A 14,456-nucleotide genomic window follows, 5' to 3' on the forward strand; every position below is an offset into this window, starting at 1 on the left:
TTTAACAAAACAAATACAAGCGAACATATGTGATATGTTACATATGTGATAAAGAAAAATTAATAAAATATTAAAAATAACAATAAGCCAGGATACAAAGATAAAAAAAAAAACCTACAGTTGTCAACGGCAAAAGATTCTGTTCAGGCAGTGACGAGGGCAGCTAGTTAAGTTTACGGAAGAGTAAATGGTGAAACTGCAGGGAATTTGATGGGCGACGGAAATTCAGTTTGCTGTCTGTAGACTCTTTAAGATTAGAAATAAACAAATAAAAAACATTTAGAATAAGGTTTCAGATCGGGAACGGAATCAAGATGCCGTTATTTGGGCAAAATCCTTTCGATCAGGATGTCGGTGAGTGTGAATGTTTACTGTTAGCTTTATTGACTTAGCCTGCTAACTCGGTTAGCATCATCACCGACGGTTACTAGGCAAAAGGAGTCGAGTATAAAAGCGTATAACGACGCATTTAAGAGCTGTTATATAAAGTATTTAAACATAAAGTTATTCCTCGTTATATAGATAGTGTTGTAACAAATGTAGCACTGATTCCTATTATTATTACTGTGTCATGATGATGATGATGATGATGATGATGATGATGAGGGTTATTTACAGTAGTAGCAGGTGAAGTATCTGTTTAAAAAAGATGTTTAAAACATGTAGGTCAGACATTCAACATGTTTTGTTTAACTACTTGGTTACCAACTACTTGGTAACTACTTCTGTGTTGTTGTTGTAGTAAAATATTAGCTAATGGCTCTCAAAAAAGTCCAAATCGACACTTCTTTTATCTCAAAGTATGCTTCTGAGAGAATAAATAGTTAGATACAAACGTTAATTTTAGTCATGAAAAGTTTATATTTTCTGGTTTATCAATATAAATCATATGAATCATATGTGACACACACACAAGGAATTTGGTTCCAATTCCATTTATTTGTATAGTAACAATCTTTTAACAATTTCCCATTGTCTCAAAGCAGCTTTACAGAAGTATGGATCAAAAGAGAAATAAACAAATATAATAAGAAAAATGAGAATAAAAATAAATAAGTGAATATATACAATTAAAGTTAAAAATTCATTTAAAAAAGATCAACTTAATTTAAAATACTATACATCTATCAGCATAATATACATCTATACATCAGTTGTTGGTGACACTCAAAAGTACAGACATTAATAACACTATACATTTAAAAGGTTTGTAATAGGTTTATTATGCCAAACTCGATCAGATTTAGGTTTTGCCAAGCTATAAAGTCAAGGATAATTATGTTTTAGGATTATATGATTTTGGTTTTCTAATTAGTCTGTTTTTATTTTATCAAAGTAAGGTGTTTATACATAAATAAAGTCTCTTAAGAGATTTTCTAGATTCAGAATATCAGAATAGTTTCCAGATTCAGAATATCAGAATTTGACCCTGTGAAGGGTTTTTTTCCTGACTGAAACACAGATCTTTCCATCTTTGCTCAGCTTTATGCGTATGAAATCACATATTAATCAGCAACTATGAGCGGATGAGTTCAAGAAATGCTGGTGTCTATTAGGCAAAGTTTAAACATTTCTTTTAAATAAAGTGATGCTTGATCTTATCGGTGTTGTTTTTTTTTCTTTCATCCAAAACAACAGAATAATACCGTTTTTGCACATAGTACAGTTCACATTTAATCTGGAAAATATGTAGAACATAATAAAAACACATATAAATATCATCTTTGGTGAATTCCTTAGTGTCATTGTATAAATTTATACAATGACACTAAGGAATTCACCAAAGATGATGCTAGTAATCTTGTAGCTAATTAACTTGGAGCACAAATGTTTATTAATCTGGATTTGAAGTGTAGAAATGTGTAAAGTATTCAGATGTTCTGTTGATTTTTGATCGGTTGTTCTGTTTAATGGAGTGTTAAAGACTGGATATTTTTGTATTTTCAGAAAAAGTAACTAATGAAAACAACACAACAGAGGACTGGAGCCTTATTATGGATATTTGTGATCGAGTTGGGACAACACCTAATGGGTAAGTGAATGTGTGAGACCATAGATATCTATACACTAGATGTCGCCTTGGGGTCCTAAAAATGCGTCAAAACCACTGCCATCTTTATACAGTGCTCTTGTACTTTAAATGCATGGATGATGGACTTCTGTGCTGCGTTTGGATGTTCAAACGTAAGAAATCTAAAAACCAGACAGCAAGGGATTACATTTCACAAATGAGAATGTGTTTTATGATATTGAATGTTAGGAAATTATATTTCTTGTTCCGTTGGTTTATTTCAGTCCTTGGTTAACGACCGCAGCTAATCCATGATAGTTACCCTTTAGTTTGTGACAGTTAGGAAAACCGACAATGTTTGTAGATTCCGAAGCTCTTAATAAGGACATTAAAGGTGAAAACCCAACTTCATGTATGTTCTGTAAGATTCTCTTATCTGTCAAACACATTTTATTAGATTGTCCTGGACTTAACTCAAGCAGAATGCTCTTTTATCAAGTTACTTCACTTAAAGACATATTTAATTACATTATGCCTAAAAAGGTTTTGGATTTTTTTATCTTATGTTAATTTAAAAAAATGTATAATATAACTTGCTTTTTATATTTTTGTTTTTATTGCATTTATATGATATTTGTGTTTTTGTAATTGAATTTTGCCATGAAAATAGCTTTTGATTGCTGACATGGTATTAAATAAAATAAACTGAATCTGTTTGTAGATTCCCAAGTGATAAACAGAGACCAGTTGCAGGGACACTAAACACTTTTTTTTTTAAATGGTTAATTCAGCTGACAGTCCTGGAAGGATGTCACCATTTAGATTGGCAGTTCAGCCTCAAAGTCAAACTTTGTGGGTTTTTTTGGTTTATGTGACTTTAGTACATATTTAATGTGGCAAAAGAATTGCGGGAAAATAATAAATAAAGGATTGAACAGTCTTTGGCACCTCAACTATCTAACTTTCACATTATGTTCCTCTCAAATTTGTGATTTGCTTCCACCTGCAAATTGCTTTTTGTATCATATTTAATAAACCAATACAATGTAAATGTTTAAATGAACATGTATAGTCACACCATTGTAGCAGTGTTGCATGCAGTAGGATAAGGTAAGTAGTGATTGTTCATTTGAAGTTTACTCAAGTGGAAGAATGTAACTAATAAACTTACACCTACTAGCACTATACACTATATCAGTGTTACTCATTGCGCGGCTCGCGAGCCTCCTGCAGCTTGCCAAGCTTTAATATGCGGCTCGCATAGTGGCAAGTAAATAATACGATGATATGATCATATGGTTAAAATTTATTTTTCATTTAAATAACATTAAAAACAATCAGGGAAGCATAGAAAAACGAATGTGCTCTATTACAAATAATAATATATATTTATATATATTATTTGACTCATCACTGACTCACTGCGTTCTGCGCAATAGCCAGTTTTTGGTGGCCTGCCAGAAGCTACTTTGTGTTTCATGCTAGTTAACAACTTGTGTTTACTTTACACACGGACTAAAAAATGGATCGATTTCTTATCAAACAATCCCGTGCACAAAATGAACAGCAACAAAGCAATGTGACAGTGACAAAAGAGGTAACTGATGGGGAGCATGAATCATCCACAACTCGAAGACTGAATAACTTGGCATACTTTGGGGTGAAAGTGGATCTCCTATTGACTTTGTCCTATCAGTGTGGCTCACATGAAAAAAATAGTGAAGACCACTGCACTATATTGTGAAAAAGTAGATTATCTTAATATCAAAACCTTAAATTTTCTCTGGACTTAATGATAAATACATGTCTGACCTTTGGAACGAACCAAAAAAAAACTAGAAATCGCATTCATGACAATTTATGGTGATTTTATTTCTTTGCCTACATTGACGCTAACGCATTAAGAGGAGGGGGTGCCCGTACCAAGATGGCAGCTCAATTGACGCATTCGTTCCAATGTACTGCTGTATACAAGGCGACATCTAGTGTATATATCTATGGTGTGAGACACAAAATTCATCATACCATGAGAATGAAACAAATCTATAATACAATATTCTTTGTTAATTTATACTGCATTTCAAGGAGCAGAGTGACCTGGTATGTCTGCCTCGCACCTACAGGGATTGTGTGTGTGTGTGTGTGTGTGTGTGTGTGTGTGTGTGTGTGTGTGTGTGTGTGTGTGTGTGTGTGTGTGTGTGTGTGTGTGTGTGTGTGTGTGTGTGTGTGTGTGTGTGTGTGTGTGTGTGTGTGTGTGTGTGTGTGTGTGTGTGGAATTTTGTGGAACTTTCTCTCCGTCCTTTGTGGGTTTTCTCCAGGTGGTCCTGTTTCTTCCACCAGTCTAAAGACGTGTTGTAGGCTGATTGGTGTCTCTAAATTGTCCGTGGTGTGAGTTGTATGTCTGTGTGTGAGATTGTGCCCTGTGATGACTTGGCACCCCTGCCTTTTGCCCCAAATCTCCGGGGTAGACTCCAGGTTCCCTGCAACCCTGTGTAGGAAAAAAGGGCAGAAGTTGGATGGATGGATAGATGGATGGATAGATACTTCATATTAACTTTTTGTTGAGAATTTATTCTTTAGTGTTAGACTTCATTTTAGTCTTCATATTAGTTCATATAATTTTGGGGATTGTTATTTTAGTGACTGTAATGGTTACCAGTATCTGGTAAGTCTAATGCTTTGTGTATTTGTTTGTTCTAGTGCAAAGGATTGTCTCAAGTCAATCATGAAGCGAGTCAACCACAAGGTTCCTCATGTGGCCATGCAAGCACTAACAGTGAGTGCAATAACTGAATGTCATTTTCATGCATTACCCATCCACTGCTACTCTGGCGGCTTTTATTTATTTATTTAATTTAAAAAAAAAAATTTTTTTAAATATACTCTTCCAGTGTATCTTATACTTATGTATCTTCTATCTTATGTAATCTCTGCCCCAGAGCACAGGAAATGGCAGTGATCAATGTCTGTCCACTCAATCTGAGTCACTGTGCCGTCTCAGCCTGCGAAGATGTATTTTTTTTTACTTTATTTTTAGCCTTCCTCTGCTGCTTCCTCAGATGAAATTAGCTGGAACTTATTGCCATAGGTTTCACCATCCAATAATATATTTAAATCATTTTAAGTATTTAAAATTGAATTTGTACAGAAATAAACCTTCCTGCTTGTACAGCAACTCTTGTGTATTTTATCATTTATTTAACATTTTATATATACCTGTAAATTATCCAACCCACCCCATATAAATCCTGGTCTTTCTCAATTACTGCTTTTATTATTCTTCCCAATTTAGTTGCTTGGTGCTTGTGTTGCGAACAGTGGAAAGATCTTCCATCTTGAAATCTGTTCCAGAGAGTTTGCCAGTGAAGTACGAAGCATTTTGAATAAAGTAAGTCGTTGTTTCCCCTCTCTGAATTTTACTGTTGCTAATAAAATACTGCAATGTGGGAAAGCTCTTATTTCACTGTGTGGTAAAATGATACCATTCTGCTTTTTTTTTTTTTTGTGTTCTCTCAGTTGCATCCTAAAGTATGCGAGAAGCTCAAAGGCCTGATGGTGGATTGGGCAGAGGAGTTCCAGAAAGATCCACAACTGAGCCTCATTGGTGCAACCGTAAAAGCTCTGAAGGAAGAAGGAGTGACTTTCCCGTCCTCAGGCTCGAAGGTGCTTATCTCGGTTCTCATCAAAGTCTGCATTCAGCCTTACACTGAGATTAGATTTATGGAGGTGTATGAACATATCCTGAATAATTTGGTTAATATGTAAATTGGAATAAAAGTAAACCCAACTGGTTTGAACACACATGGATGTATAAGTTAAATCTGATCAAAACTGTTGAAAATTATAGATTTCCCCAATCCATTAGTATTGCCTTTTATGATCATCCTGTCTGATTTGGCCTAAATATAGGAACACTTTCATTCAGGTCAGCTTTGCAGAAGTGATTAATTATTAATCTCCTCACACTAACCGTGATGGAAGGACAGCATCAGTTCTTCTACGGTCGTATCCGTAATGTGTGTCAGCTTGCTTTTTGCGGGTTGCGGTAAAGACGTGTTTTAGGTTAGTAGTGACAAAGTGTTCCTCTGAGACTTTCTGCTGTTACAGAGCAGAAAAAGAGGTTGTTGTTGTTGAGCAGTGACGGTATGAAGCATGTGAGTGAGGGACAGCTGAGAGATCACAATGGAATTTCCTTCTACATTCTTGTAATTGTTAGACCACAAGACTTTTTTTTTTTTTTTTCTTTTTCCGCTTTCATTTTTCCTTGACACATTGTAGTATGCAGACCATTACTAGGCATCTACTGTCTAAAGAGCACAGTATGCATTTTCCATCGAAAGTCCAGAATATTCACTCAAACATACCGGTGTAGTTTAACACAGAGTGAGAGCTATAGAATCTTGGTATTTGTCATAGAGTATTGTGTACTATAATGGCACAGACCTTTTGATCTGATGAAGTAAGTGACCTTTTACTATATATACATCTTTGTTGACTGCAGACTAGCAAGTCCAGCAGCACCACTGCCACCAACCGAGCACCTGATGATGATGACCTTGCCAAAGGTAACGTTCCTGCTGCAATTGCTACTTCATGAAAAATAGTATACTTAATTATTATTTTTTTTAACCAACTTATTGATTTTACATATTACTGTGATTATTATGATATTAATTAGGGAAAAATGCACAATGACGGTACCTATTGTCTGGTTCTGTGCAGCTATTGAGCTATCCTTGCAAGAGCAAAAGCAACAAGCTGAAACTCGACCACTTTTTGTGACACCTGACCCTCCTTTCAATACCGATGGCGTTAAAGAAACCCGTAAAGTGCGTGCTCTTTATGACTTCGAAGCTGCTGAGGACAATGAACTCACTTTTAAGGCTGGGGAGGTTGTTTTTGTCCTCGATGACAGGTATATATCCATAATAACTGTGAAAATTTAACATACAGTACAAGACATCCAGAAAACAGAAATTAGGAAAAAGACCTAAACAGAGCATGAGACCGAATCATACTAATGAAAATCTAACAAAACTATTATATTTAACCTGATAATATTATTATTATTATTATTATTATTATTATTATTATTATTATTATTATTATTATTATTATTACTGTAACACTTTCCTGTTTAATAGTGATCCAAATTGGTGGAAAGGAGAGAATCATAGAGGAGTAGGACTGTTTCCATCTAACTTTGTCACAACTAACCTAAATGCAGATCCAGAACCAGGTAAAACACTTGCACTTATTCTAATGTAATGGAGAATGCCATTTATGTTTTGTAAATTTATTGCCAATTTCCAAGATTGTTTTTTTTTCCCTTTATAGTCACTTCTGTAGAAAATACAACAGTTGTCGAGGAGCCCCCAGTGGAAGTTAAAGCAGAGCCAGAACCAGTGCATATAGATGAGGTAACTTTTAAAACCTAGTTTTAGCCCAACATCCTCCACATTGTTTCTCTGGAAGCAACGAGTCATTTAAAACATAAATACTTATGAAATATTTTGCTGTGTATGTTTTCCATAGGAAAAGATGGACAGAACTTTGTATTTACTCCAGAACACAGACCCGGCAGACCCTAAACCTGACAGCTCTGAGCTGATTACGTTGGAGGGTACACACAATGCTTATATGTTGCCATATTGAAATATGAGCTTGACTGGTTTATTCCTTTAATTATTTAATTTAACCGATCCTGATTTGTTTTTGTTTTTTATTGTAGCTGAATGTGCACAGATGAATCCTCTGATCGATGAGCAATTGCAAGAGATTGATAGGTTTGTAGAAATAAAATAAAAAAATCATCATTAGGCATAGTCACAGTAACAGAGGATCTAAAATTATCTAACATTTGATTTCTGTGGCTTGTAGGAAGCACTCAGAGTTGTCCGAGCTGAATGTGAAGGTGCTAGAAGCCCTGGAGCTCTATAATCAGTTAATGAATGAAGCTCCTCTGTACTCCGCATACTCAAAGATTGCGGCTCCTCAGGGGACGTATCCAGCTGCTCCTCCTGCTGTACCTATGCAGGTAACACACACAAATCCATGCATTACTAAGATGCAATACAATACAATGACCTAAAATATGAAGAAGAGAGAATTCACATTCTGCACAATGTGTCTTCATGTAACATTGACATACATTGATGCATAAATAGGTTGCAAGATATTCAACAATTCAAATGAACGGAAGTATTTTATTCCATCATCAGGAGTGAGCCATGTGATGAATTTGGCACCAGACAATGTATATTCACAGGTTATATACAGGCAAGTTTGACCTGTGGATCAAATGTCAAGGATGAATACCAGCAGCTATCATGAGCCAAGTAAGCAAGAGCAGAATGGTTTAAGGCCAGCTGGTTTAAGGCCAGCAAGGCCAGCTGTACACTGAAGACATTTGAGTTAAGAATCAATATATGAGATAATGGCTCAGAATTTTTGACTCATTTGCAGATTTCTAGTAACAGACCCCCCAGTTTTTAGATAAACAAAAGTGATCCATCACCAAACTGTTGTATTCTTCTTTTGTGATGCTTTTCCAAGCTTGTACTGCAGCTTATTTTAGTTTTTGCTTGTTTTGATGGGTTTCTTCTGATCAGTTGACTTGACCACACTTGGCCTTAGACAATTTCTTCCATTTAAAGTCATTTGTTCTGTTGAGTTTTGGTCACTGTCCTATTGTATGACGAATTTCTTTTCGATTAGATTGGATGCATTTCTATGTGATAACACAGCCATGCAAGCCCAAGGTATGACCAATGACCTTGTACATTTTGGATTATGAGTATATCCTTTCTACATGTCACTTGCAAATTTTCCGTCATTAGTTGTTGTTGTTGTCCTTGGCCGATAGGCAAAACCCAGTATTGCTCTTTTATTATCTTTGTAGGGGAGTGTATATAGACTGAACTGGTCATTTGAAAGCAACAGCAACACAGCAGATGCCAGAAATCCAGCTAAAAGCAGTAGTAGCAGTAGTCCAGATCTTTGTGATGCTATACTGAGTGAATCCAGAGTGAGTGTAGTCAGGTTTGTGAAGGCAGATTGGTTATTAGTCAATACCCCAAGGTTCCTTTGAAGGTGATATTTATGAGGGACCCAACTGATTGTAATGTATTTTAATGGATTGCAGGACTAACTGGGATGACAAGACATTATGTCTTCAATTTAAATTTGTTTTTCTCCTGTTCCCTGATGACATTGATACAAGCTGAAACTTGTTGTGATTATATCATCTGGCTAAATGATAGGTAGATCTGGGCGTATACTCTCTGGGCGTATGGTGAAGAAAGACATAGAAATGAATGACTGGGTCTAAAGAGTATGTGCAGGGAGTTCACTGATCCCTGGGGGACATGCCAACGTCCTGCCCTATCAGCCCTCCACAAGCACCTGTACCCTGTAGTAACACAAAGGGTGGAATTTAGCTGCTAGTTTCTGCCTCCTTCAAATTAAACAATGTGGCAACATTCTAAAGCATGATGATGACGGTGTAGTATCGCTAAAAGCTAGTAAAAATAGTGAAGAATTTGTTAATATCATAGTGCTGATAATTAATATTTCTTATAGCATAGTTTTATATTTGGCCTTATACTTATCATTTCTTGCTTTGTATTGTTGTTGTTGCCTCTTGAATATATGCAAACCTGTTCTTCCTCATCCAGTTGAACAAGATTTGTGGGTGAAGTCAAAATTTATGATTGTGACTCCCAAAAGTTAAAGTGGTGACTGGATGGACGAAATAGGATTGAATTAAGCTTTATTAAGTGCATATTTGTTCATTCTGGAGAACATTGTTGTAAATTGTTACAGCAGATATAAATCTCAGAAATATACATGTGTGGTGAAAAATACTGTGAGCATAACCTCTAGAACATTCCATGGAATAAAGGGATATAGATTTTTGCATATAACATTATAGTGATTTAATTAAGATTTGCAGGTCATTTCTAAAGGGTAGACTTGGTGGGCTTGGCATGAGCTCAATCCACAATCATTCTTTATTTTTTGGGCAGTGGTGATTAATTTATTGTATATATGTACCAACCTTACCACAAAACTAGTGTCAGGCACAATATTCTTGTCCGCTCTAAAATGAAATCGACGCTTACATATAATCTTTTGAGATGTAACCTACAGCTCATTTAAAAAGTATTCACTTTTTTAGTGACCATCGGGTTCTTGGTCACCTCTCTTACTAAGGCACCTTCTTCCCGGATTGCCCAGTTTGGCCTGGTGACCAGCTTCTGGAAGAGTCTTGGTTGTGCCAAAAGTCTTCCATTTGAGAATTATGGAGGCCGCTGTGCTCTCTATCTTTATTGCAGCAGAAGTTTTTTGTAGGCTTCCTCAGATCTGTGCCTTAAAATAGTCTTGTTTCTGAACTTTACAGGTAGTAGTGACTTCATGGTTTGGTTTTTTGCTCTAATATGCATTGACAGCTGTGTGACCTTCTATAGAGAGATGTGTGTCTTTCCAAATCATGTCTAATCAATTAATTTACCACAGGTGGACTTGAATCAAGTGTAGAAACATCTCAGCAACTATCAAGAGAAATGGGAGACACTTTTATATATATGTTGTCTCAGTATATGTTGTCTCATTAGATGTTTTCTGCTAGTATTGTGATAAAACTTTGATCGCAGCAATCATGATCGTGATTTATGGTGTGAACTGTTATGAGTTACATCATAAGGTTGTATTAATGTGTGTCAACTTACACATTTCTAAGCTGCCAAACATTCTGGCAAACAATACATTTAATCCTTCTTTGTAGTTATAATGATCTACACTTTTCTGGGAAGGTTTTTCATCAGATGTTGGAACACGGCTGTCTGGATTTATGTTCATTTAGCCACGAGAGCGTCAGATAAGGTACTGATTTCTGGTGAGGAGTCAGTTTGCATAAAGTGGAAGTGTACTGCTAAAGCATACATAGACTAAAATGTTGTTGACAGTTACACATACTTTTTTGTATGGTTTGTATAGGAGTGCTGAGTCGCTGACTGATTTTATGTTAAAGTTGAGATTTCATTACTTATTGCTCATGCATTTATTTTAGGGTTACCCAGGCCAGCCTTCAGGGGTCTACATGCCTGGTGGTGTCCCACAAGGCTACAGTCTGGGCTCAGATCAAGCTGCCCCCCTCTGCTCACTGCCCCCCACAGTAAACTCTACAGCCCCCAGTCAACCAGCTCAGTCTCCCTACATGAGGTACCTTTTTTTGTCATGGAATGATATTAACAACAGTCTGTTGCTATAAACAGTCCGTTGCTTAATATTTATTAAGAGCTTTAAACCAAAGCTTATAAATACATATATAATAATATAGACATAATTAGTTTCTGTGGCTTATTTACATTAATTCTTGTTTTGTATTCTTCCTGTAGTGGTTTGGCTGCACCGTATATGACCCAAGCTCCTAGCACTTACCCGCCGCAGATGGCTATGGACATGTCAGCTTATCAGAATGCTAATCCCGGTATGCCTCCACCCTCTTATCCAGTGGCACCTCCTGCCCATCCATCATCACAGCAGCACCATCAGACAGCTTATTACCAGCAGCCCCTCCTATAAAGCTGTGCTTATCACTGTCAGTGCTGTCAAACTCTGAAATCGCCTGATGTTAAGGATGTACTACGGCAGACATCTGGCTCAGCAGCAACTCACTACTCAACCATTGGTAAAATGCAATTAACAGGCTTTTGAGGGTGCCGTCCACAATTTCTTTTTTTTCTTTTTTTTTTTTAATGAACATATTTTATTTAAAAGTACACTTTATCTCCTTTTCTATTAATAAGAATACACACCAGCATTCACCAGCATGCTAGATGTATAGCTGAAGATCACGGCATGTATAATTTATGGAAAACGGTTAATGGATTCTTTAAAATTAGACCTCTTTTTTGGCAGACAAATATTTTTTGATTGACAATTTAACTGTCACGTCTTGCTGCCTTTAACATAATTCAGGAGTCATAAAAACAAAGTATTAGAAATGTTCACAAACTAGCAAATTGAGGAAATACATTTTCTCAGTTTGGTTAATATCCATGTTTACATTTAAAGCCTGGACAGACTAACACAGTTTAATACTCTTTTGTTGAAATCAGACAGCTGTTGCATGGAGAAGCAGCAGTTAGCGACCATCAAAATAGTCAGCTGAAATCAGAGGATATTAAAAGATTGGCTTTGAGCTGAATGTGGGCACAAATGCAATCCCTTTATAGTTAATTCCACAGTTTCTATGTAGTAGTACTTTGTTATTGTACAAATAATAGTGATAGCCTTTCCATTGTAGTTGGAGTTCTCCAATTAAAACTCTGTCAAATTTAAATAAATCATAAATAATGGTGATGCTTTAAATGAAATGATGAATAATGCCTTAAATGGCCTTGATGTGTGAAATTATTATTTTTTTTGTGTAGATATCTAGATGTAAAATATATTTTGGAGGACAACTGCAATGCTTTTGACCAAATAATCATCATAAGATTTATGGAACAGTCTGTTGTTTTATTAAGGTTCTTTATTGCAGAATAAATATCAGACTAAACTAAGTCTGTAAGATCCTTAGTTGTCAAAATTAAATCAGTTTATTTCACTTTTAACATGTCAAAGAGAACTGAGCAAAACCAGTATCCAGGTTGTAGAATGACATTGACATATTCACTTTATTTTCTTAACCTGTCACAAATAACGTGTTGTATAGTCATTGTAAAAAATATTTGGCTTTTCTGTTTTGCACCTATCTGTATGATTATATAGATCATTTATATTATCTGTATGATAATCATTTACCAACAGATGCCTTGTTCTGTCAGATGATGGAAGTCAAATTAAAACATGCAATTTTAGGAATTGTTTTTCAGATGCTGCTGTATATCTGTAAAAAAAGAAAAGAAATAAACAAAAACCCTAGGTTAATGTTCATATACAGGTCTGTACACTTCTGGCAGACCCAGTGTTTTGTAACATAAGTCATTTTGTGTCCTCATTTTAACATTACCTTTGTAACACAGTAAATTGTAATATCTTTCTCAATAAATTTGCCTTGTGTTTCAAGTGGTTTTAGAGATTGTTGGAATTGTTTGAAACCCCTGGACTCAATGTTGCATATCAAATATTATAATGCTCCTGGTTGGCCATCTGTACAATATAAATCTTGCAACAAGTCACTCAACTCTTAAATAAGGTGATTAATACAATATGCAAAACATATCAGAGTTACAACACGTTTCAGAGTTACATTCTTCAAAAAAACAGCTTCACAAACCACATTTTATTTCTTTAGTGAAGTCAAAAGTCTTGTGCATTGCAAGACTTGCAGTGCTGCCTTTCTGATGGAATTACAGGGTGTCTGAACTATAGAATTCTATACCTTTCTACCAACACATTCATTATACATAATAGACATATTCACTGTAATTAGCGCTGTTCGGGTTTTAATTACTAGAAATGTTTTCTTGGTTACATTTTGTGAAGAAATGTTTGTGAAAAGAAATGATAAACTGTCTATTAAGGTTGTTATCAGAGCATTAGTTTTAAATATTTATTTAAATGGATTCCATTTGAACATTAAATATATGATCCTTGTGGTTGCGCCCATAATGATGGAAATAGGCAGCTTACCTCACACAGGCAGGAACCTACCGTTCATTTACGTTACAAAATGAAATCGAAACAATATATGAAAATATTATACAAAAGATTACTTGCCAGAGCAAAAGACAATCATGTTAAAGGCAATGTGAAACACAATAAACAAATTCTATTCCATTTCATTAGTGACTTGCAGAAATCATCACAATGAAACAAAACCTACATTACATTCTTCGGACATCTCACAACTAGCTAACTATGCTATAGATGAGAGGCATTAAACGAAAAAATGTTGTTACTTATTCATGCTTATTCATTAGTGATTAGATTATGTATGTAAGACAATTAGGAGATATATTTGTTTCATAGCTGCGTTTCAGGTTACTACTTATGACTGATGGCACAAATTCAACATATTCATACAGACTGGATTTGGTGTGAAGAGAATAAAATCTCTTTCCAGCTTTTTTTATTTTCTTCAGCTTTTTTTTAAAGAATATTATCAGTTAATAAATTGTAGAACATAGAAATGTAACTATAGCTAACACAGGCACAAACTATTTCCTGGACTCACTGGCTAATGATATTGAATCCTATTTTCTGTGACTTTTTGTAGCTTGCTAAATGAATGTTGCTTAGGTGTGGGTCTTTTATGTCCTATAGGCATCCTGCTCATTCCATGCACAGACAGGTGGAGACACATTTTGTCATTTGCTTTGGATGCGGATGAGTGTTTTGCCCCACCCTGGATTTCCAACCCAATAAAGACATCACCTGGCTGCTCCTGAGTATATTTAAACAGTGTCAAATGTTTGGTCAGAATTGTTTTGAGTAT

The 14,456-nt window shown here is 35.5% G+C and overlaps 1 protein-coding gene across 1 annotated transcript; it reads left to right on the forward strand.

Annotated features, from left to right (window-relative positions):
* The first annotated feature begins 168 nt into the window (after positions 1 to 168).
* On the forward strand, positions 169 to 13,084 carry stam2 (signal transducing adaptor molecule (SH3 domain and ITAM motif) 2). Its single transcript, XM_060876276.1, has 14 exons — positions 169 to 354; positions 1,948 to 2,032; positions 4,712 to 4,787; positions 5,304 to 5,399; positions 5,528 to 5,674; positions 6,513 to 6,576; positions 6,734 to 6,926; positions 7,156 to 7,250; positions 7,349 to 7,431; positions 7,547 to 7,634; positions 7,743 to 7,797; positions 7,892 to 8,048; positions 11,082 to 11,233; positions 11,410 to 13,084. Exons 1-14 carry the CDS (start codon positions 315 to 317, stop codon positions 11,594 to 11,596), a joined length of 1,518 nt encoding a protein of 505 aa, XP_060732259.1. The 5' UTR covers positions 169 to 314; the 3' UTR covers positions 11,597 to 13,084.
* The last annotated feature ends 1,372 nt before the right edge of the window (positions 13,085 to 14,456 follow it).

Source organism: Tachysurus vachellii, chromosome 8 (genome assembly GCF_030014155.1).
Source record: "Tachysurus vachellii isolate PV-2020 chromosome 8, HZAU_Pvac_v1, whole genome shotgun sequence".
In the NCBI taxonomy this organism is placed as follows: Eukaryota; Metazoa; Chordata; class Actinopteri; order Siluriformes; family Bagridae; genus Tachysurus; species Tachysurus vachellii.